Source organism: Neopelma chrysocephalum, unplaced genomic scaffold, assembly GCF_003984885.1.
Source record: "Neopelma chrysocephalum unplaced genomic scaffold, ASM398488v2 Primary Assembly neopelma1_96533, whole genome shotgun sequence".
NCBI classification, from domain to species: domain Eukaryota; kingdom Metazoa; phylum Chordata; class Aves; order Passeriformes; family Pipridae; genus Neopelma; species Neopelma chrysocephalum.
In genome coordinates, this window is record NW_020925179.1 from 519,646 (window position 1) to 539,701 (window position 20,056).

The following is a 20,056-nucleotide window of genomic DNA, read 5'->3' on the forward strand; positions in this document are numbered from 1 at the left end:
GGGGGGAGGAGAGGGGAGGGGTGTCAAGAGGGCCATGGGGGGTCCTCCGACTGGCGGGAGGGAGAGCGGGGCAATCCTGTATGAAGTGCCACAGGTGAGCAGTGAGCCTGAAGATATATGGTAACACAGTGGAGGAAGGATAAGGTCAGGGTAGATAGTGGGGTTCCTGTAGAGTTATGGGGGTCCCAGCCAGGCTGGGGCCTTGTAAGAGACCTCAGCCTTGGATGGGTACGGGGGCCAGAACGGTTGGTTTGTTTAGTTTGTTTGTTTGTTTTTGGCTCACCTGCAGCTACTGCCCAGGTTCGACATGCTCTGGATATATTTGCTTTGCTCTGTTACGTCCTGAAAGGGTGGGCAGGACAAAGGGTTGTTCCTGGGTATCTCCTTGAGATTATATAGATAGGCGATAGTAAAGTAGGAAATGAAAGACTTGCCCAAATCATTCTAACAGGTACATAACCTGTGTACCCCTATGTGGTTGTGATCTACACTGGCGATGGCACATGCCTTCGGTAGGGTCGCCCATGCCAGACAGGTCAAAACCGTAGGACCAGATACACTGCATTCTTGGGCAGGATGAGCTCGTTAGCCTTCTGGCAGTCATCCTAGGAGAAGGACAACTGTGGGGTGAAGTTGTAGCCCCACAATTGAAGTTTGAGGTAGTGCAAAAGTTAGGCCGTGTTCCATGGGAGCAGTGGAGCTGGTTAGATGGTTTCCATGGACACGGCCTTGGGTTGCAGGGAGTACAAGGTTAAGGCTCTTTAGTAATGTGCAGGTGCTTAAGTTCCTGGATGTTATTGTGGGAATATGTTTGTGTTGTGTGTGGGAAAGTAGAACTTAGCAAGCTCAATAAAGGCTGCCTGCTGCGCTGAGCAGGCAGACATCTCTTGTCTCACCGTCCTAGTGTGTCTTGTGTGTCTTTCTTCCCCCACCAGACCAAGGCCTCATGACAGATACCCTGCGACAATGGTGCGACTGGTGTGAGGAACCAGAAAAAGACTGTCGAGTATTGCCCGTGTCATCTGGGGTATCACGACCGGAGGTAATTAGGCTGCGGGGCGAGGCGCAGCGAGGTCTTGGTACTCAGGAGCTGTTTAGCAGCGGGCGTGCTGCAGGATCCGGATCTGATTGTTTCCTACACCTGAAGGCAAGTGTTTCTGCCACACCTGGAAGGCACAAGTTGCCTGGAGAGCCCGGGTGCATCTCTGGCACTTGGTAGGGCACAGGTGAGCTCCTGAGAATTTTTTCTAGTCACTTCTCCCAATGCGGTCGCACAAAGATCAAAAGACAAAGGCATGCACCTGCCTCCAAAGGTGTACCTAAATTAACTCTAGTATGTTGGAACATCAGAACCATGCTCGATTCTGCGGATAGCGGACGTCCTGAGCGACGTTCTGCCCTAATTGCCCATGAACTGGCTCGTCTCAACATCGAGCATTGCTGCTCTCAGTGAAGTTCGCCTTCACGAGGAAGGCAGCCTCAGAGAACGTGGTGCCGGTTACACACTCTTTTGGTCAGGTAAGCCCAGAACTGAAAAACATCTCTCAGGAGTCGGCTTCATGATCAAAAACTCTATTGTTCCTAAACTCGAAAATCTGCCAACAGGTCACTCTGACTGCATTATGTCCCTACGCCTTCCACTCCACAGCAACAAACACGTTGTCCTCCTTAGTATATATGCCCCAACTCTCCAAGCTGACCCCGCCGAACAGGATAAATTTTACACTGACCTGCGCCTCTTACCCAAAAAGTGCCTGCAGAGGATAAGATCATTATCCTTGGTGATTTCAACGCCAGAGTAGGTAAGAATTTTTCAGCCTGGAAAGGAATATTAGGCAAGCATGGTGTTTAAAACTGCAACGATAATGGTCGACTTCTGTTAGAATTCTGTGCGGAGCAGCAACTCACCATCACCAATACTATCCTTCAGCAGAAAAACAGTCTGAAGACAACCTGGATGCATCCCAGATTTAAGCACTGGCACCTCATTGATTATGTCTTGGTGCGACAGATAGATGTCCGTGATGTCCACCATACCCGCGTGATGCCCAGTGCAGAATGCCAAACAGACCATCGGCTTGTGCGCTGTAAACTCAACTTCAATCTCAAATTCAATCCTAAAAGGGGCAGTATCCCAAGGAGGATACTCCAAGTTAACAATCTCCAATCAGTCACAGTGAGAGAAAGATTCCAGGCAAACCTTCAAACTAGGCTTGAAAACCATTCCACAGATTCTGCAGATTCCTCTCCTGAAACAATTTGCCACCATATTAAAAACAGCATACTGCAATCCTCCAAAGAATCCTTAGGGTTCTCCCTCAAGAAGAACAAGGACTGGTTTGATGAAAACAATCAAGAAATCCAGGACTTGTTGAGGAAGAAGAGAACCGCCCACCAAGCACACCTTGCACTGCCTTCCTGTCACATAAGAAAAGCAGCCTTACATCTGGCATGCAGCAAGCTCCAACAGAAACTCCGTGACATCCAGAACAAGTGGTGGATCGATCTAGCTGAAAAAACTCAATTATGTGCAGATACAGGTGATCAGAAAGGATTCTATGAGGCCCTGAAAACAGCATATGGGCCTACATACCAGGTACAAAGCCCTCTACTCAGCGTTGATGGTCAAACGCTTCTAACAGATAAAACCACCATTCTGAATCGATGGTATGAACACTTTCAGACTCTTTTCAGTGCCAACCGTGCAGTCCAAGACTCAGCAATTCAGTCCATCACACAACAACGGGTGAAATATGAATTGGATACTGCCCCCACTTTAGGAGAAACCCTCAAGGTCATACAGCAAGTGAAAATCGGCAAGGCAGCTGGGGTTGATGGAATTCCACCTTAAGTCTGGAAACATGGGGACCTTGCACTCCATACCAAATTTCATGAGTTTGTGGTGCGATGTTGGGAACTAGGCGAATTACCATCAGACCTTCGTGATGCAGTCATCATCATTTTGTATAAGAAGAAAGGAATTAAATCAGACTGCTCAAATTACCGAGGTATTACTCTGCTTTCCATTGCTGGCAAAATCCTGGCAAGAATACTCTTGAACAGACTTGAACCCGCCATAGCAGAAGAAATTCTACCTGAAAGTCAGTGTGGTTTCAGAGCCAACCACAGACATGGTATTTGTTCTCAGACAACTGCAAGAGAAGTGTAGGGAACAGAACAAAGGTCTTTATGTAACCTTTGTCGATCTCACCAAGGCTTTCGATACTGTGAGCAGAAAAGGTCTGTGGCAGATTTTGGAACGTTTAGGTTGTCCCCCCAAGTTCCTTAAAATGATCATCTCACTCCATGAGGATCAGCACGTCCAAGTCTGATATGGTAACACACTTTCTGAGCCCTTTCTAATAAAGAATGGTGTGAAACAAGGCTGCGTTCTCGCTCCTACCCTTTTCACAGTCTTTTTCAGCATGATGCTCCAAAGGGCCACGGCAGACCTTGATGATCAGGTCGGTATCTACATTCGATATCGTACTGATGGAAGCCTATTCAACCTAAGGCGACTGAAGGCCCACACCAAGACCTTAAACCATCTTGTCCGGGAGCTGCTCTATGCTGATGACGCCGCCCTTGTTGCCCACACAGAGGCAGCCCTGCAGCGTTTAACATCCTGCTTTGCAGACACTGCTGAGCTCTTTGGGCTGGAAGTCAGTTTAAAGAAGACAGAAGTTCTCCATCAATCTGCACCTCAGGAAGTCCCCCATCATCCCCACATCACCATTGGCCAATCAGAGCTCAAATCAGTCCAGCAGTTTCATTACCTAGGCAGCCTCATCTCGGATGGTAAGATTGACGGGGAGATAGACAACTGGTTAGCAAAGGCATATAGTGCTTTCGGAAAGCTTCATAAAAGAATTTGGCAATATAAACACCTGAAGAAAACTACAAAGATCAGTGTTTACAGAGCCATAGTGCTGTCTACTCTCTTATATGGATCTGAATCATGGGTCATCTACCACCACCACCTGCGACTCCTAGAACGCTTCCATCAACGCTGCCTCCGTACAATCCTAAACATTCACTGGTCAGAATATGTGACTAATACATCTGTTCTTGAACAAGCAGCAGTTACAAGTATTGAGGTCATGTTACTGAGAACACAGCTGCCTTGGGCAGGGCACGTCTCCAGGATGAAGGACCACCGCCTCCCTAAGATCTTGCTTTATGGTGAACTTGCCACCGGCTGCCACAAGAGAGGAGCCCTGAAGAGAAGATACAAGGACTCCCTGAAACAACATCTGAGCCTTGGCCATATTGACCACCATAACTGGTCTATTCTGGCCTCCAATCGGGAGGTCTGGAGACACACCATTTATAACGCTGCTGATGCCTTTGAGAAAGCACGCAGGATCACCCTTGAGGAGAAAAGACAACGCAGAAAGAATCGTGTCTTGCAGAATATACCATCTAAGGAGTCTTTCTGCTGTGCCTTTTGCAACCGGACATGCCTATCTCATATTGGCCTTTTTAGCCACCAACGTGCCTGCGACAAACGTGGGTAGAGCCCTTCCCAAATCTTCATTCGCGAAGCCTAGCCGTGATTAATGAAGTTACGTCAAGCTACTCACTGGGGAACACGGGCTCTATGTGATCACTTTTTGCAATGTTATGGGTGCATAGGAATTTTTGAAATCGCTAAGCAAGTTACAAGTCACTGTTTGACATGTCAAAAAGTGAATAAAAAGGTTATGAGAAATATTCCTGTAGGAGGATGGAATATTGCATACCGATCCTTCGAGCGAATCCAGGTGGATTTCACAGAACTCCCACCTGTGAACAGATGGAAATATCTATTAGTAATAACCTACCATCTGACCCATTGGGTAGAAGTAGTACCTACTGGAAGGGTCACAGCAAATTTTGTAATCAAGGTGCTACTTGAAAATATAATCCCCAGATATGGAATAGTATATAGCATAGATTCAGACAGGGGAACTCATTTCACATCAAAAAAAGTCAGAGAAATAACAATTGCATTAGGAATCAAATGGAAACACCACACTCCCTGGCACCCCCAAAGTTCAGGAAGAGTTGAACGAATGAATCAGACCCTGAAGCAAGTTCTAACCAAATTGATAATCGAAACTCAGATGTCATGGGTTAAATGTTTACCATTAGCTTTATTGCATATCCATACCCAGCCCAGGGCAGACCTCGGTTTATCACCATATGAAATGCTTTATGGAATGCCTTATATTTGGCTAAAAGATGTAATAGACGACTATAACAATGTTGACGCTAAATTAAAGCCATACATACAGGCGATCACAAAAAGACTAACAGAGATAAGAGAGCGAGGGGCCTTAGCCCAGACGGCACCCTTAGATTTCAAAATACATAAGATAAATCCTGGACATTGGGTTTTAATAAAAAGATGGAAAGAAACATCCTTAACCCCTTATTGGGAAGGTCCTTTTCAGGTACTGCTCACGACAGAAACCACGATCCATACGGCGGAAAGAGGTTGGTCCCGCACTACCAGGATCAAAGGACCAGTGGATCCACCACAGCTAAAAGAGTGGACTGTATCATTGACACCTGGAGACGTACAACTTAAACTCCACAAACGACCTCTATGTATCCATCCCCTGAATGGAGGAGACACATTGAGGACTGGAATGAATTAACTCCGGAGCAGAGAAATTTAAGAGTCTGGCAAGTATTTCCTGAAAGTAGAGGTATGAGACCTAGTTTGAAATCCTGGTTTCAATTGCCCCCAAAACAGACTCTTAGGAGACTGCAGTTTTTTCCGTGGGACGGAGAAGACCTCCCTTGGCAAAGTGGAGGAGCAGGATTATATAAACTCAAGTATCAATTCCACCCAATTTTTGCGTTAGCTTGTGATATTGAGAAGGAGGGTTCTCAAATTCCCAAACCGTCACTACCAGTTTCAATACGTTGTATAAAACATCCAAAGTCAGAACATACTTGTTGGGTAGAGTGTCAATGTATGAATTGCCACCGTATCTGGTCCTGTGTGTCATATAGACGATACCTATATTGCCCTAAGTACCGTAATGAACATGAGGATCGACACCTATTTATATCAGCACAAATAAAGAAATTGTTCTGTGGGTGGGAATTGTTCTTACCAGTAAATTGGGAAATATTTGAGACAGACTGGTATACAGCATTGGGATACTGTATAGTAAGGGTTGCTAGGGAAAAGGCCCAGGGAAATTATCGACCGAGCGACCTTGACTTTGTATTTTAAATAGACCCAAGGTAAGAAATGTTGCAATGGCTATAAACCTCTATATACTGATCAATTAGTGGGAATAAGGAAATTACCAAGAGAACACGGTGTTTGCAAGATAAAGTCTTAATCAAATCTAAAAACCTAAAAGGGGCAAGACCAGATTAACCTCTGAACCTGTCACTGACAGCCAGCCACGGACTGCAACCCCGTTTGGGCATGGGCCATGGAGGTTTAAGTTATGCTGGACCCTTTTGGGTACTTTGCTGCTTTTGGGCTCAAGCCCTTTCCGACGAATGTGCCAAATGCTACCAAATTACACAGTATAAAGGTCGTATGATTCAAAGATTAAGTTACCATTCATTCGTCAACAAAGTCTGTTATAACTCTGAACAGCTGAACACTTGCAACACGGGTTCTCGGCAACTCTGAGTAGCTAAAAATTTAGGAAAAGGGGGAACGAGGCTGGGACTTAATTGTCCTAAGGGAGAAGAATGGATTTGTTTCACTCAAGAAGGCCATTGGGACCTTTCTGACGGGAGTGGAATACAGGACTTAAAAAGGGAGGAAATAGTAAAACAAAAAGTGCAAACTACATTAGAGGGAACCATGCAAGAAAAGCCTTCCAACACGGGTAACTTATACGAAAAATTAAGACAAACTAGGAGAAGATTGGCAACTCCCAGGTTATGGGGCTAACCTATACATTGATCTAATGGAACATATCATTCAAACATTAGATTTATCTAAGTGCTGGATTTGTAGTGGACCCTTAATGACAGAAGAGTGGCCCTGGAAAGGGACCAGCCTCACTCCATGGGAAATTTTAAAATGGAATCACTCCCAGAAGGTGTCAGAATCTAGGTCCCAAGGTTGGATATTAACTTCTGAGGTAGTTGGACAAGAATGCATTGAAAGAAGAGGTAGGGAAACATATAGGACTTAAGTAGTAGAGTCCCCATGCCTATCGGTAAAAATTATAAATACCACAGGAGAATTCTGGTGGACAAAAGAACCATTAGGATATTGGACTAACAATGTGACTGCAGGTTGTACGTGGCACAATGATACCCAAAGCTGGTGGTGTGATAAAACAAATTCGAGAAATCCTTTTGAAGGTATAGAGGAATTGAAAATATATTGGGACCAAGCAAATAGCACCAGTTTGAACTGGGTAGCCCCAGAGGGACTATTTTGGATATGTGGAAAGCGAGCATATACACAGCTCCCTAAAGACTGGAGAGGAGTCTGTACACTGGGTATATACCAACAGGGGTTTTTCTTACTGCCCCTCGAAAAGGGTATGAATCTAGGTGTACCCTTGTACGATGATTATGGGACCGTACACCGGAAAAAGAGAGATGAAATTGGAGGAATCCAAAAGTGGTATGATGATGAATGGCCTCCTGAGCGGATCATTGCTACTTACGGACCAGCTACTTGGGCGCAAGATGGGACCTGGGTTTATAGAACCCCCATATACATGTTAAATAGAATTATACGCCTTCAGGCAGTCATGGAAATAGTAGCCAATAAAACAATTCAGACTCTAGACCTAATTACAAGCCAATAATAGAAAACCCGAGCAGCCATGTACCAAAATCTACTTGCCTTAGATTATCTGTTAGCCAAACAAGGAGGGGTGTGTGGGAAGTTTAATACCTCAGATTGTTGCTTACAAATTGATGATAATAGACAAGCAGTTATGGACATTGCAAAAGATATTAGAAAACTGACTCACGTACCAGTACAAAAATGGAAATCCATGTTAGATAGCAGCTGGTGGGACAACTTGTTAGGGATGGCTTGGTGGAAGATAGTAGGATTCTTTTTATTATGCCGCCTAGCCAGCGTAATATTTTTACCATGTCTTATTCCTTGCTTCATTCGATTAATAATTTCTGTCGTACAAGGGATGCAAATATCGACCATGCCGATAGATCCAAGGACTGCTCAAAGTGCCAAAGTGCTATTAATCACCAGAACTCCACCTTCCCGAGATGAAGGAAATGTCAAATTAATATTGTCCAGATTAGAGCAAAAGACAAGAATCAATAATTTTATTAAAAAAGAGGAGGAATTGTAATAAACGAAAAGAATGATTCCTGCCAAACATTCCAATTAAAAAGAAAACAAGTAAGGTCAGTATAACCTGGAGAAGGAAGAAAAACAAATAAATCATAAAACTTAATTGGGCCCCCATAAAGACATAAAACAGATTACCCCCCCTTTTACCTTTTACATAAGTTATAGCTGAACCAAACTTAGCCAACAAGAATGTTAACACTTTCTTATCGAAGCTATGAGAATTTACGACTTTTTGTAGATAACAGATTAGTCTAAGAAAACGTCTGTTGAATTCCTGAAATAACGATGTATGATGTTTATGCTTGTGTATATATATATACATGAAATAGCTGAAATAAATGTCGAGCCTATGTCTGCTTTCGGTGTGACAGGCCTCAGAGTAGCTAAACTCCTCCTGTTCACCCAGCGCTGTATTTGCTTTTATCATATAATAAATTCTAATTGGAAAATTACTTGACCTGAGACTTTCTCACAGAGAGCATCCAAAGGAGGACTATGAAGATGGTGAAGGGTCTACAGGGGAAGCCATATGAGGAGTGGCTGAGGTCACTTGGCTTGTTCAGCCTAGAGAAGAGGAGACTGAGGGGAGACCTTACTGCGGTCTACAGCTTCCTCATGAGGGGAAGCAGGGGGGCAGGCACTGATCTTTTCTCTCTGGTGACCTGTGATAGGACCTGAGGGAATGGCATGTAGCTGTGTCAGGGGAGGTTTAGGCTGGATATTATAAAAAGGTTCTTCACCCAGAGGATGGTCAGGCACTGGAACACGCTCCCCAGCCTGACAGAATTCAAGAAGTGCTGGGACAATGTTCTCAGGCACATGGTGTGATTCTTGGGGCTGTCCTGTGCAGGGCCAGGATTTGGACTTAGATGATCCTTGTGGGTCCCTTCCAACCCAAACCATTCTACGATTCTATGACTGACATTGTACCCATCTTCAAAAAGAGTAGAAAGGAGGACCCTGGGAACTACCGGCCTGTCAGCCTCATTTCTGTGCCTGGAAAGGCCAAAGAACAGATCCTCCTAGGAGCTCTTCTAAGGCACATGGAGGACTGGAAGGTGACTTGAGGCAGCCAGTACAACTTCACCAAGGGCAAGTCCTGCCTGACCAACCTAGTGGCCTTCTACAACGGAATGACTACATCAGTGGACAAGGGAAGAGTTACAGACATCATAAATCTGCACTTCTGTAAGGCCTTTAACACAGTTGTGGAGGACCAGACGTAAGCATGTTTTGTCTCAAACATTATGACTGTTACAAAAGGAAAGATGTGCTCCACCTTGAGACTCGTGCTCAGTCCCCCTTCCCCTCAACTCACTTCCTGGAGGAGGGCTGAAATGGCTGTCTGCATGTGTGAACAAAACAGAGTGAAAAATCTAGTTTACATAGGAGGTGTGCACCAAGTTAACTATAAAAGGAAGCGGATTGGGCCCCCTCTCTCTCTTTTTCCCCTTCTTTCTCTTTCACTCTCATTATTTACCCCAGCTCCAGACTATACACATGGCAGGACCAACCCAGGTTAGCCAGCACATTTGAGGAGTTTGTTGTGGGAGTTGATGCCTCAAATGTGCTCCTCATGATTCCTCCCGCCTGTTCCAACGAGCAGAGGAAAAGTTCTTTCCCCCGCAGCTCTGGCTTTAGCCCCTGCCGATGTAACACAAGCAGGGGCGACAGGCGCAGTCGCTAAAGGGGGGGCTGCAGCTCTCTCAGGAGCTGTGGAAGCTGATGCTGCCCTGGGGGCAGCGCTGACCGCCGGTGCATCTAGAGCAAGTCCAGCCGCGAAACCACCAAGTTCTGGGTCTAGCATGGGAGCTGCCACGGCCCCGACGGATGGAGAAGGGACCGTGGCAAGTGCGGAGGCAGACCTCCCCCCGGCTGTGACTGGCACGAAAACAGCTGCCCATGGTACCTCGGCAGCTACAGGCAAAATGCCCATCGAAGCTGTGAGAGGAGGAAGAACGGGGGCGGTGTCTACAGCTGGGGCCTTCTCACACTCCACTGCACAGTGCATGCGCATTTGAAAAGTCAGCTGTGGTTGGCACTGGGATGGGGTCGGTCAGGCACATGAGCACCATGAAGGTTCTGGCATTGTGTAAAGTGCAGATGTGAAACTTTGGCACTGAAATTAGCATAGGCCCACCTGGGGGAGGGCCAGAGGTGACCGGAACTGATAAATGGATGGTAAGGTGTGTGCCATGAGGCCCACTCCGCTACCCTGGATATAAAAGCTGCTGAGACCACACTGGATCCTAGGGTGGTGACTGTCTACACTCTCTCTCCTTTTTCTTTCTTTTTCTCTTTCTTCTCCTACCTTCTTCTTCTCAAAATATATTGTAAGCTGGACCAAAAAATCCAGTCAATGCCTTGCTAAGTGCCCTTATTCTGTCTGTATGGTCTTAAGTTTGCCGAGTGCCTTAAAGTTTGTGAGTAAAAGTTGTTTGTTATTGAACCTCCTGAGAATTTTGTTCTTTCTCCCATGCACTGCCCAGAGTATATCCAACTACCTTCCCCTAAACCCGCCAAGCAGGACAGGGCATTTACATCCCATCTCTGCAAACATTCAAAGTCAGGTTGAATGGAGCTGTGAGTTATCTCACCATTGTAGGGTGGGTTGGACTAGATGACTTTTAAAGGTCCCTTCCAACTCAAAGTATTGTATGATTTTATAAATAATGGCCCGTCTTCGCAAACGAAGATTTTGGGAAAGGTCTTTTACCTTTCAAGCCTGCGCAATGGTTTTTTTTTTAGGTGAGACACAGCCTGCGCTGAACTGAGCCCACCCTTTAATCCTAAGGTTCATCTGCCGGGGCCAAGCAAGCTTGGACAATGGCAGTGAGGTCCTCAGGACGTAGGTTTGTTTAGAGTGACCTTCTCATAGATGGATGGCCTCACAGGGCTAACGAGCTCCATCTGCCCGGGGGACCGGGGAATTGAACCTGGGTCGCAGCGGTGAGAGTGCCACATCCTAACCACTAGGCCACCAGGGGTCCCGCATGATTTTATATCATAAAACAATATACACCTATTTGGATTTTAATTACCCAGGTCCTCAAAATGTAATTTCCACCTAATTTAAGAAGGTATAGTACACCATAGTTGTAGACATGCTCTCTCTTCTTATACAGAATTTATTGTTTAGAGGTTAATGGGAATTGTTACTTGGAATCTATGTATGTCTAAAGTTATTATCTTCTCAGTATTTTATTATTTGGTTTGTGTGACAACTTTGACATTTTCTTTGTAATACACCTGACAGGTCTGTTCCATCTTGTCTACCTGTTATTTTTATGATATGATTAAGATTGTATAGATGGAAAAATGAAGTTATAAAAAACCTAAAGCATATTAAAAATATCGTACACCTATGCCCTACATCAGAATCATGACCATTCATATATGCTAAACAGAATTTTTGTGTAATTACTCTTTGCAATCCACCCCTAAATGAGGTTCCATCACTTCCCTTTGTAGGATAGTTTAGTTTCCCATAATTAGAAAGCTTTCCTAAAATTTATTCAAATTCTTGTTTATTGCTAACAAAGCTAGTTTCTTATTGTCTCTCTCATGATGACAACAGAAAATATTTGATCACTCTTCCTATATACAAACAGCTTTATTTTTTAAGAACTGTTATTTATGTCCTCTCCTTCTGTCTTTTTTCCAGACTAGACAAATCCAATTCCTTCAATCTTTCCCTAGGGAAATCATTTACTAAATCTCTCATGATTCCTCTTCTTCACTTTCAGGGTAAAAGACAGGATATGACAGAAGTTTAACAAGCATTTAGGGTAATGCTGAGTAGGAATTTTCAACAAGAACAAGTCTGTTCAAATACTGACTGAACTGCAAAAGATAGTGATGTTTTAGAACAGGCTAGTCAGTTGTATCAGTACTCAACCACAAAAAAGAAAAAACAAAACCAGCATTATTGCTAGCCAGCAGTGTTCCTTCCTTTTGCAACAATATACAGAAATCATCAGAAGAGACTTGTGTTTTGGCAGCAAGGTAAGGTTCACATGGAAGTCAATCTCGAAAGCATTAAAGGTTCCACAATAGAGAAGGGTCAATGACATACCTGAGGGATACTGCATTAGGTCCATAGATCTCTCTCACTGCTGTCAAATCAGCTTCCAGCTGTGGGTGCTTGTGAAGATCTCCATCATAGCTAACCTACCAGAAAAAAAGTATTCTAGGAGTTCTTATTTATTTCATTACTGGCACCTAATCTAGTCTCTTGAACGTTCCCCCTGCAAAATATGCTGCATAAAGATTCCTTAATGCTATGTCCAGAAGGGACACTGTGTTGATAAGGTGAAGCACTGAGGTGGTCTTGCTCCATAAACAAAGCCATTTGCAAAGCAAATTTTCTGCATCAAAATTCCAGAGAACATCTCTTCTGTTTCTGGGAAGAGAAGCTGCAAAGGACTCATCCCTCTGTCCTGTCTTGTCCTGGGGTCTGTTCTGGGCCACTTGTGTTTTTTAAAACTGGTTAATAGGAGAAGAACCAGATCTCCCCAGTCATAGCATCCCACTCCAACCACTATAGGACAAAGGTTTGCTCCCTTTTGCTTATTGTCAAACTCTCATACATTAGACACAGAATGGTTTGGGTTTAACAAGAGAAGTACTATATATATATAGTATATACTAAGTGTCTCAGCATCTAAGTTACATTTTCAATCTACTCATTGGATGTATTTAACTATTATATCTACCAATACAATTATATCAGATCAAAAAGGAAAATAATTAAAGAACACTTTCACATTTTAATTATTTTACCAAAGAAGGTATAAAGAAACATGTTTAGACACCATCCTCACTTTTTAAAACTCTGCATGGAAAGTGGAAACAGTTACATTAGTGCTTATACTATAAAGAAAAATTGTGAGCTGGTTTGGTTGGACTGCATGAAGTCAAAATAATTAATATCTTCCTATCTTCTACAAGGACCAAAATACCTTTTTAGGCTTGTAACAATCTATTTAAAGTCTATTACTACTTTCTCTTTAAGCAATATGCTCCTGATTGTGTGAGTCTAATTCTACTTTACACCAATTAGAATGACCAGAATTCCACAGAAGTCGATTATCTCCCTAGATTTGGACAGATGCAGAAATGAGAGTAGGATCTGGATTGTACATTTGATAAATGCTGAGAGCAAAGCACAGGAGTGCAATTTATCCCTTTAGACATATATACTGATGCTGAGAATTCTTGCTATTGTAGAATCATATCTAACTGCAGTACTGTTTCTTCTATTTGTACATCCAAATCTGTAGATCAGTGCTGTGACACTTTCAGTTCTGATACCTAGAGATTTACTTTTCAATCTAATTAAATAAATTTCAAGAAAATTAAAATAATAATCAGCTGATCACTTTTTACATGTGAAAATTAGCAAAGAATAATTTGATTAGACTTAGAATTCTTCAAATATAAGGCACGGAATTCATCAGCATAGCATGGATATGTATTTATTAGATATCAACAATATTAATGACCAGAAGGGTATAAGACAAATACCCCTACCTTGTTTGGGCAGGCATGTCAGAATAATTTCCCAAGTAGCAGAGCACAGGAAGAAAACTTTTACTATAATTTTTTTACACTTAAGGTATTAGTAAACCAATGCTTTTTACATGCTCATTACTCAAAGATGAATTCTTTAGAGACACATCAATAATTACTGTCCTGCTTCCAAAGAAAGCACAGCAATCATTTCACAAATAGTAGCTGTGGCTCACCCATCACCTTTGTTGGTCCTAAACCACATTTTTAAACAGTCTTCTGTATCAATAGTAGTAAAATCCAAAAGGAACACTATGCAGAACACAGAACTGCTCAACATAATGCTTTCTCCAATCTATTTTCTGATGGTTAGAAGTTATGAACTCAAAAAGGAAACAAAGCGGTGTTCTGGTAAATTTTAAGAGCAGAGTGTAATATTTTCCATCCCTGAATTAGTGCCACAGAAAATGTAGGCAGAGGAGACTGTCAGAGTTTTGTATATCTGCATTTGCAAGTATGTACTGTAACTGAAGCACAAGAGAAGGGGAGAGAGCCACAGGCAGCCGTATTACCATTTCAGTTTCCTGTTCTCATTTGCAAATGTAGAAGATAGAGACTCAAAGTAAGAATTAACAATGAGTCTCAGAAAAAGCAAATTAAAAAGCTAAAAAATCTGATAACTTTGCTGTGTCTAAAGGGTCTGTGTTTAGAAAGTCTCAGCAGTGAGGCAAATCCTGTGCAAATCATTTGTCCATGAAATGTCATTTTCCATTTTTCATGGTCCTTGTTTCAATGATCAGTTGCTCTGTCGTATTTCCAGATGTAACCACTTAGAAATGTTAGAATTATCCTTGACCTCCACCTTTTCCAAGTATATTGCACACAATTACACTATCATCTATTCCGTCTAGTTGCTAAAATCAACATTTTTGTCCCCTTTCTCTGTGGACACAGCACACGTGTTTCAAATGAAGCAGCTTACCTTACTGATTCCCCACATATACAGTCAACTACTTTGTTTTTCCAATATACCTGATGCTCATTTAATAACTCTTACAATCAATTTATTTGAAAAAGAACTGTTCTTTTTATCTCTCAAGGCACTTTGCTCATGATCTGATTTCCTAATTATTTCCTAAGTCCTCGATCTTTTTTTTTTAATTCTTCTTTACAATTTTGTCTTTTTTGACCATTGTCCTAGTTAGAACAGCTGAGACCAGTTCATCACTGTATGGGTGTAACCCAAAATTGTGTATTCTATAGCCTTCCATGCCATTTTCCAGAAACTGTTATCAATAGACCATTTACACCATCTGCCCAGAGCAGGCCTGACTCCTCAGGCTATAAACTGGGTGTTAAGAGGCCTGCGAGATAGGAGGATGTTCTTGTCCTCACACCCATTGTTGGAACTCCCCGCCCTGAGGGAGGTACTGGGCATTCCTGCCTGAACTGGAGGATATATAATCTTGAAGTCTCTCAACTAGACTGCAGACCACCACTTTCCAACCGGACAGCAACCACCACTCTCGACCGGACTGCAACCACCACTCTTGACCAGACTGCAACAGCACTCTCACCAACAGGGTTTTTTTTTCCCTCTCCTTTTACTTTGGACTCAGGGGGCCCAACGAACACCACTCTGTTCATGCCCCAGGGTGCTGGGTTATACATTTGGGTTTTGTGGGTTAAAAACAACTGTTTGTCTGTATAATCATATTATTGTATTATTTTATTAAATTGTTATTCTGACTTATAATCTCTCCTTTGAGTTGAGTTCATTTCCCCTGCTGGTTTACCTTTAAACCTGCACAGACCATGAAATATTAAATTAAAATTTTCCTTTTTTCTCTCATTATACTTTCTGCAATGTCTTTGGGGTTTTTTGGTTTGCTTCTTCTCCTTATTTTGCTTTTTGAGTATTCCATATTCAAGACATTCAGTCATCTGATAGTTTACTTTTATTGCTGATGTAATTGTAATTTTATTGGTTTCTTTTTACCAGTTATCATTTCTTCAATTACATGTATTATCTTTAAAAAAAGACAATGCAATATAATGTAGTTTATACTTCAAATAAAAGGCAACTAAATTCTAACCAGTATTTCCTATTACACAGCTCTTTTATACCTTACAAAATGATTTACTGCTCTCTGTATTCATATCTCATAGACAGCGTTAATATTTATTTATTTATTTGGGTACTGGCAGACATCCTTTACTAAATGTATTTGCAGTGGTTCAAGAGGTAAGAACTCCCAGATGTTTGCTGCCTTTTCCTTCACCTTAAGGTTACTGCCCTTTCTGCAGAGCTGAAAAATGGAGCCAGTACACACAACTCATCACTACAGGGCAAAATCATATTTTTCCTGTCAGGCAGATTAAAATAAGACTTTGCACTGAAGTATGTGTACATGGTCCTTCCCAGCTCTCCATGGGGCTGTAGGAGTTGGCAGCTGAAGGAAGGCATTTCCTGCAGTCATTTCTAAAGTGTACATGAGTCAATACCCCATGTTAGTAATTTCTTATACTGAAAATACAGTCTTTCAGTTCATTTCAATATCACTTTTAGTAGCTTTTTAAGGGCATTTTTAAAGCACTTCAACATGTATTTTGTGTTCAAACCCCACCACGTTGTTGCCTCTGCAAGAGAAGAGACTTGGCGATGTCCTGCTCAATGGCATCCCACACTTTCTGCACTGACCTAACCAGCTGGCACTGCTGGCACACTCCTTTAGCCTTGGCTCTACATACCCAGGGCACGGATGGCTTCAGCATCAAGGCTGAGGCAGTGATAACTTTCATAAAGAGTGACTGTAATTCATTAAAATGCTCATTGAAATAAAAAATTCTAACAATATAAATGAGAAATTATTCCTTTGGGGCAATGGACTAAAAAGATAAGAAAAATCTGAATAAAGAGACGAGCAACGTGAAGTGCTCTATTGACATTGCAAAAGGAAAAGCTATGAAGAAATTTTATTTTCCAATACAAAGGCGAATGATGAATTCTATTGAGGGAACAAGAAGACACAGAGCAGTACATTCATCTAAAAATATGCAGCATTTTTCAAGGTGAACTTAACTGTAGAGCTCAGAAAAAGAATGGACTATTGCCTAGATCAAAATTGCTTTGTAATAACCTTTTTATTATTAAATTCGAGTGCTTTTGACTTTACAAAATGGCAATCCTCCAGAAGGAAACAGATTTGGAGCCAGCCTGACTTCCCATTTGTATCAATAACGGGATGTGCTTTAAAAAGTGAATATCTATTTCCTGGAAGTAAGCAACTGGATTCTGTTTTCAAACATCCTGAAGAGAACTTGGTTTTCTATCCTTACGGCCTTACAAATATAAACAAACACATTTTATTTTAAATTTTATATAATTATACAGTATGACATATTCAATATTTCTACTATAAAATACTACCTATATATACACGGCATTCTATTCTATGTTGAATAAACGTAATAAATGAATTATTATCATAAATTTATAATGGAATGAACCACAGAAGCTTTCAAATATTAATTTCTTGAAACTTGTACAAAAATATCCTCCATTACCTGTCCTCCATAATAAAATTCCTCAGAATCATTATCTCCTTCAGAGTCTTCATCAACTGTGATGTTGTGCTGTGGCTCCTTAATGGAAAATAAAAGTTAACAGTGATACAAGTGATATGTCTATCTTGCATTCATATTTATAATTATAACTACAGTAATTACATTTTTACAAATAAGCTCTAAGCACCCTTGATTAAGAGATCTTAGGCAAAACAAGTACCCACTAACTAGGTACATAAAACACCCTGAATATATGTTGGAGAAATAAATACTTTGCATACAGACACAGTGTGGTATTTTATGGAACTGTAGAGTTCAGTAGATTATACAGGGATACTTCACTATGTGCTTCTGCTCAAGAAAGCATAATTTACCCACCAAGAGAGGTTATGGACTTAATTCATTTGGTGTTTCAGTGACCTTAAATAATTACTTTATTCTGTAAATAAATTCTCATAGTTTAAGGAAATAATTTAAGCCTGAGCATGGGATCTCTTAAGTTACTTTCTGTGAAAGAATCCCTGGCCCACTGCTGAGTAATTATTAGTAAATATAACTGATTATGCTACAGACTGCAACTCAGCACAAGTTGAAGTGTTATATTCTGCTTCCTACCAATGGACCCTGTACTTATAATTATGAAATTGCTCAAAAATATTAATTCTTATTTCCCACAATCCATTTATTATTTCTAGGCCCTATGCTGAAAAGGATCCCATAAAGATTACCTGATAAAACCATAATTCTTTTCTTCAACCTGAAAATTATATATTTATTGCATATTTTTTATTTATGTCCTGCACAGAACTGCCATAATAGAATAGATGTATGAATCAAAGACTAAAAGTTACCCCTAAACCCATATATTCATAAATTACAAATATACTCTTATCATCAATTTCATGGTAATTTTCTAAGATAAGGCATAAAAATAATTTCTGCTTCTACTTTACTGAAAAGAAACAAAGCGATGACAGTCTTCTTTGTTTTATAACCTTAGCTCAAGGGGAAGTCTGTGTTAAAAGAGAACTCAACTGAACAAAAAATTCAACCCAAAGCAAAAATAAATTAAATTCTCACACTACAATAACGACGAACCCATCCTATCCTAACCAAAATTTCTAATTGCCTCAAAAACAGAAATGGCCCGTCTTTTATCTAAAAGCTTTTTCAGTACTTTAATACTTAAATACCTCATTCAATCCAAAATAAATAAATAAACCCTCAAACTCTGTCCCATAGAAGCTAACTATATCCCAGGCTTTTAATCAAAAGGGTAAAATCTTACTCTGCTTGAATTTCTAATGTTTAAAGAGCACTGAATACAATTATGAGACAGTTGAAGCAAAATATTTCCAGTGCAGCTTTTTACATCAAATGAGGTTTAATCCACAAAAAACCCCAACCATACCCATTATCATATCTGAACACGCTTATTTGCCTTTTCCGAGATCAAATACAGATTGGAGTCTAAAAAGAATTAGTTAAGAAACATGTATTCCAAACAAAGCAACTGCCCTTACCAAAGGAAATCTTTATGTCAAGCACTTGAGTTCTTGATACAGTGCTCAATTTTTTTCTTGGAGTGGGAGCTAATGTGGTACTTTCTTTGAGCCTATAACACTGTCAACCCCTGTATACCTTACGTTAGTGTGACTTCTTTCTTGATGTCTCAGTGAGACTGGTCAGGGAACCATGCCAGAGGTACAGCACAAATATAACCATAACTGGAAGGCCCTAATACTCCAGACACTATGTATGGTGAATAATATCATGCAGAGGTCCAGAGACGCCAGTGGGACTGTGGCCACACAAAGAAGCAGTGAGCTAATAAATGGGATGTGGTCCTATGTGCAAGACTACGTTAAAAGGTAATGGCATCATGATCTACTTCTCCAGGAGAGTTGTATTTTTAGGACAGACAGGGTCTATGCCGCTGCTGAACAAAAAACAAAATAAACATCAAAACCATATCTCCTAGGATGGGAGCATCCCTAACCCAACTAAGTGAATCACTGGTTAATCCATGGATGAAACCCAAAGAACTATGCTCACCTTATAAAATGTGTAAACATACAGTTTAGGTAAGCATAGATTTGACAGGAAATCTATGGTAAATATTCATAGTTTATTATTTGCCGTTGCTTCTTAAAATAACTTGTTAAAATACACATACAAGAAATACATACCTCTTCATTCTCCCCCTGTAGTTTTGATTTTATGGATAAGCAATAGTTGACATCATTGGTTTTTCTTAATTCTTTAAAAGAAATGGGAAAATAGGGAACATATGTGAAAAATGGAAAATAATTTTGCATATGCAGACTTGAAATACTTGGAGTAGTTCAGCAAATAAGGAACAAAAAGTTACAGATATGAAAAGCACCAAAGAGTTTACAATACAAGTCTAAAATTAAGAAGCCCCAACATCTCAGAAGACTCATATGTTAAACTGTGAAATGAAACTCAGCTGGTACATCTAGGAGATTTGTTTTTCTTAATCTGTAATTTACACTTCAGTGTCATTCATTAATTTTGTATACTTTATAAAGTAACAAAAAATCAAAATCCCTCAGCAAAATTAAATTAGATCATCTTCTATATAAAGAAGGGTTTTCTTCTATTTTAAATGACAGGGTTTATTTCTTTTTAAATTACAGAAATATTTGGAAGTAAAAT

General features: G+C 41.0%; 1 protein-coding gene across 2 annotated transcripts in view; it reads right to left on the reverse strand.

The window, feature by feature from the left end:
* Positions 1-20,056, reverse strand: part of LOC113981412 (poly [ADP-ribose] polymerase 8-like) — a 224,038-nt gene that overhangs the window by 104,917 nt on the left and 99,065 nt on the right. For both annotated transcript variants that reach the window (XM_027708790.1, XM_027708789.1), the window contains exons 5-7: positions 19,567-19,637; positions 17,378-17,455; positions 12,375-12,469 (exon numbers count right to left, since the gene is read on the reverse strand). In XM_027708790.1, the coding sequence (XP_027564591.1) occupies positions 12,375-12,469; positions 17,378-17,455; positions 19,567-19,637 (244 nt within the window). The remainder of the gene's footprint in view (positions 1-12,374; positions 12,470-17,377; positions 17,456-19,566; positions 19,638-20,056) is intronic.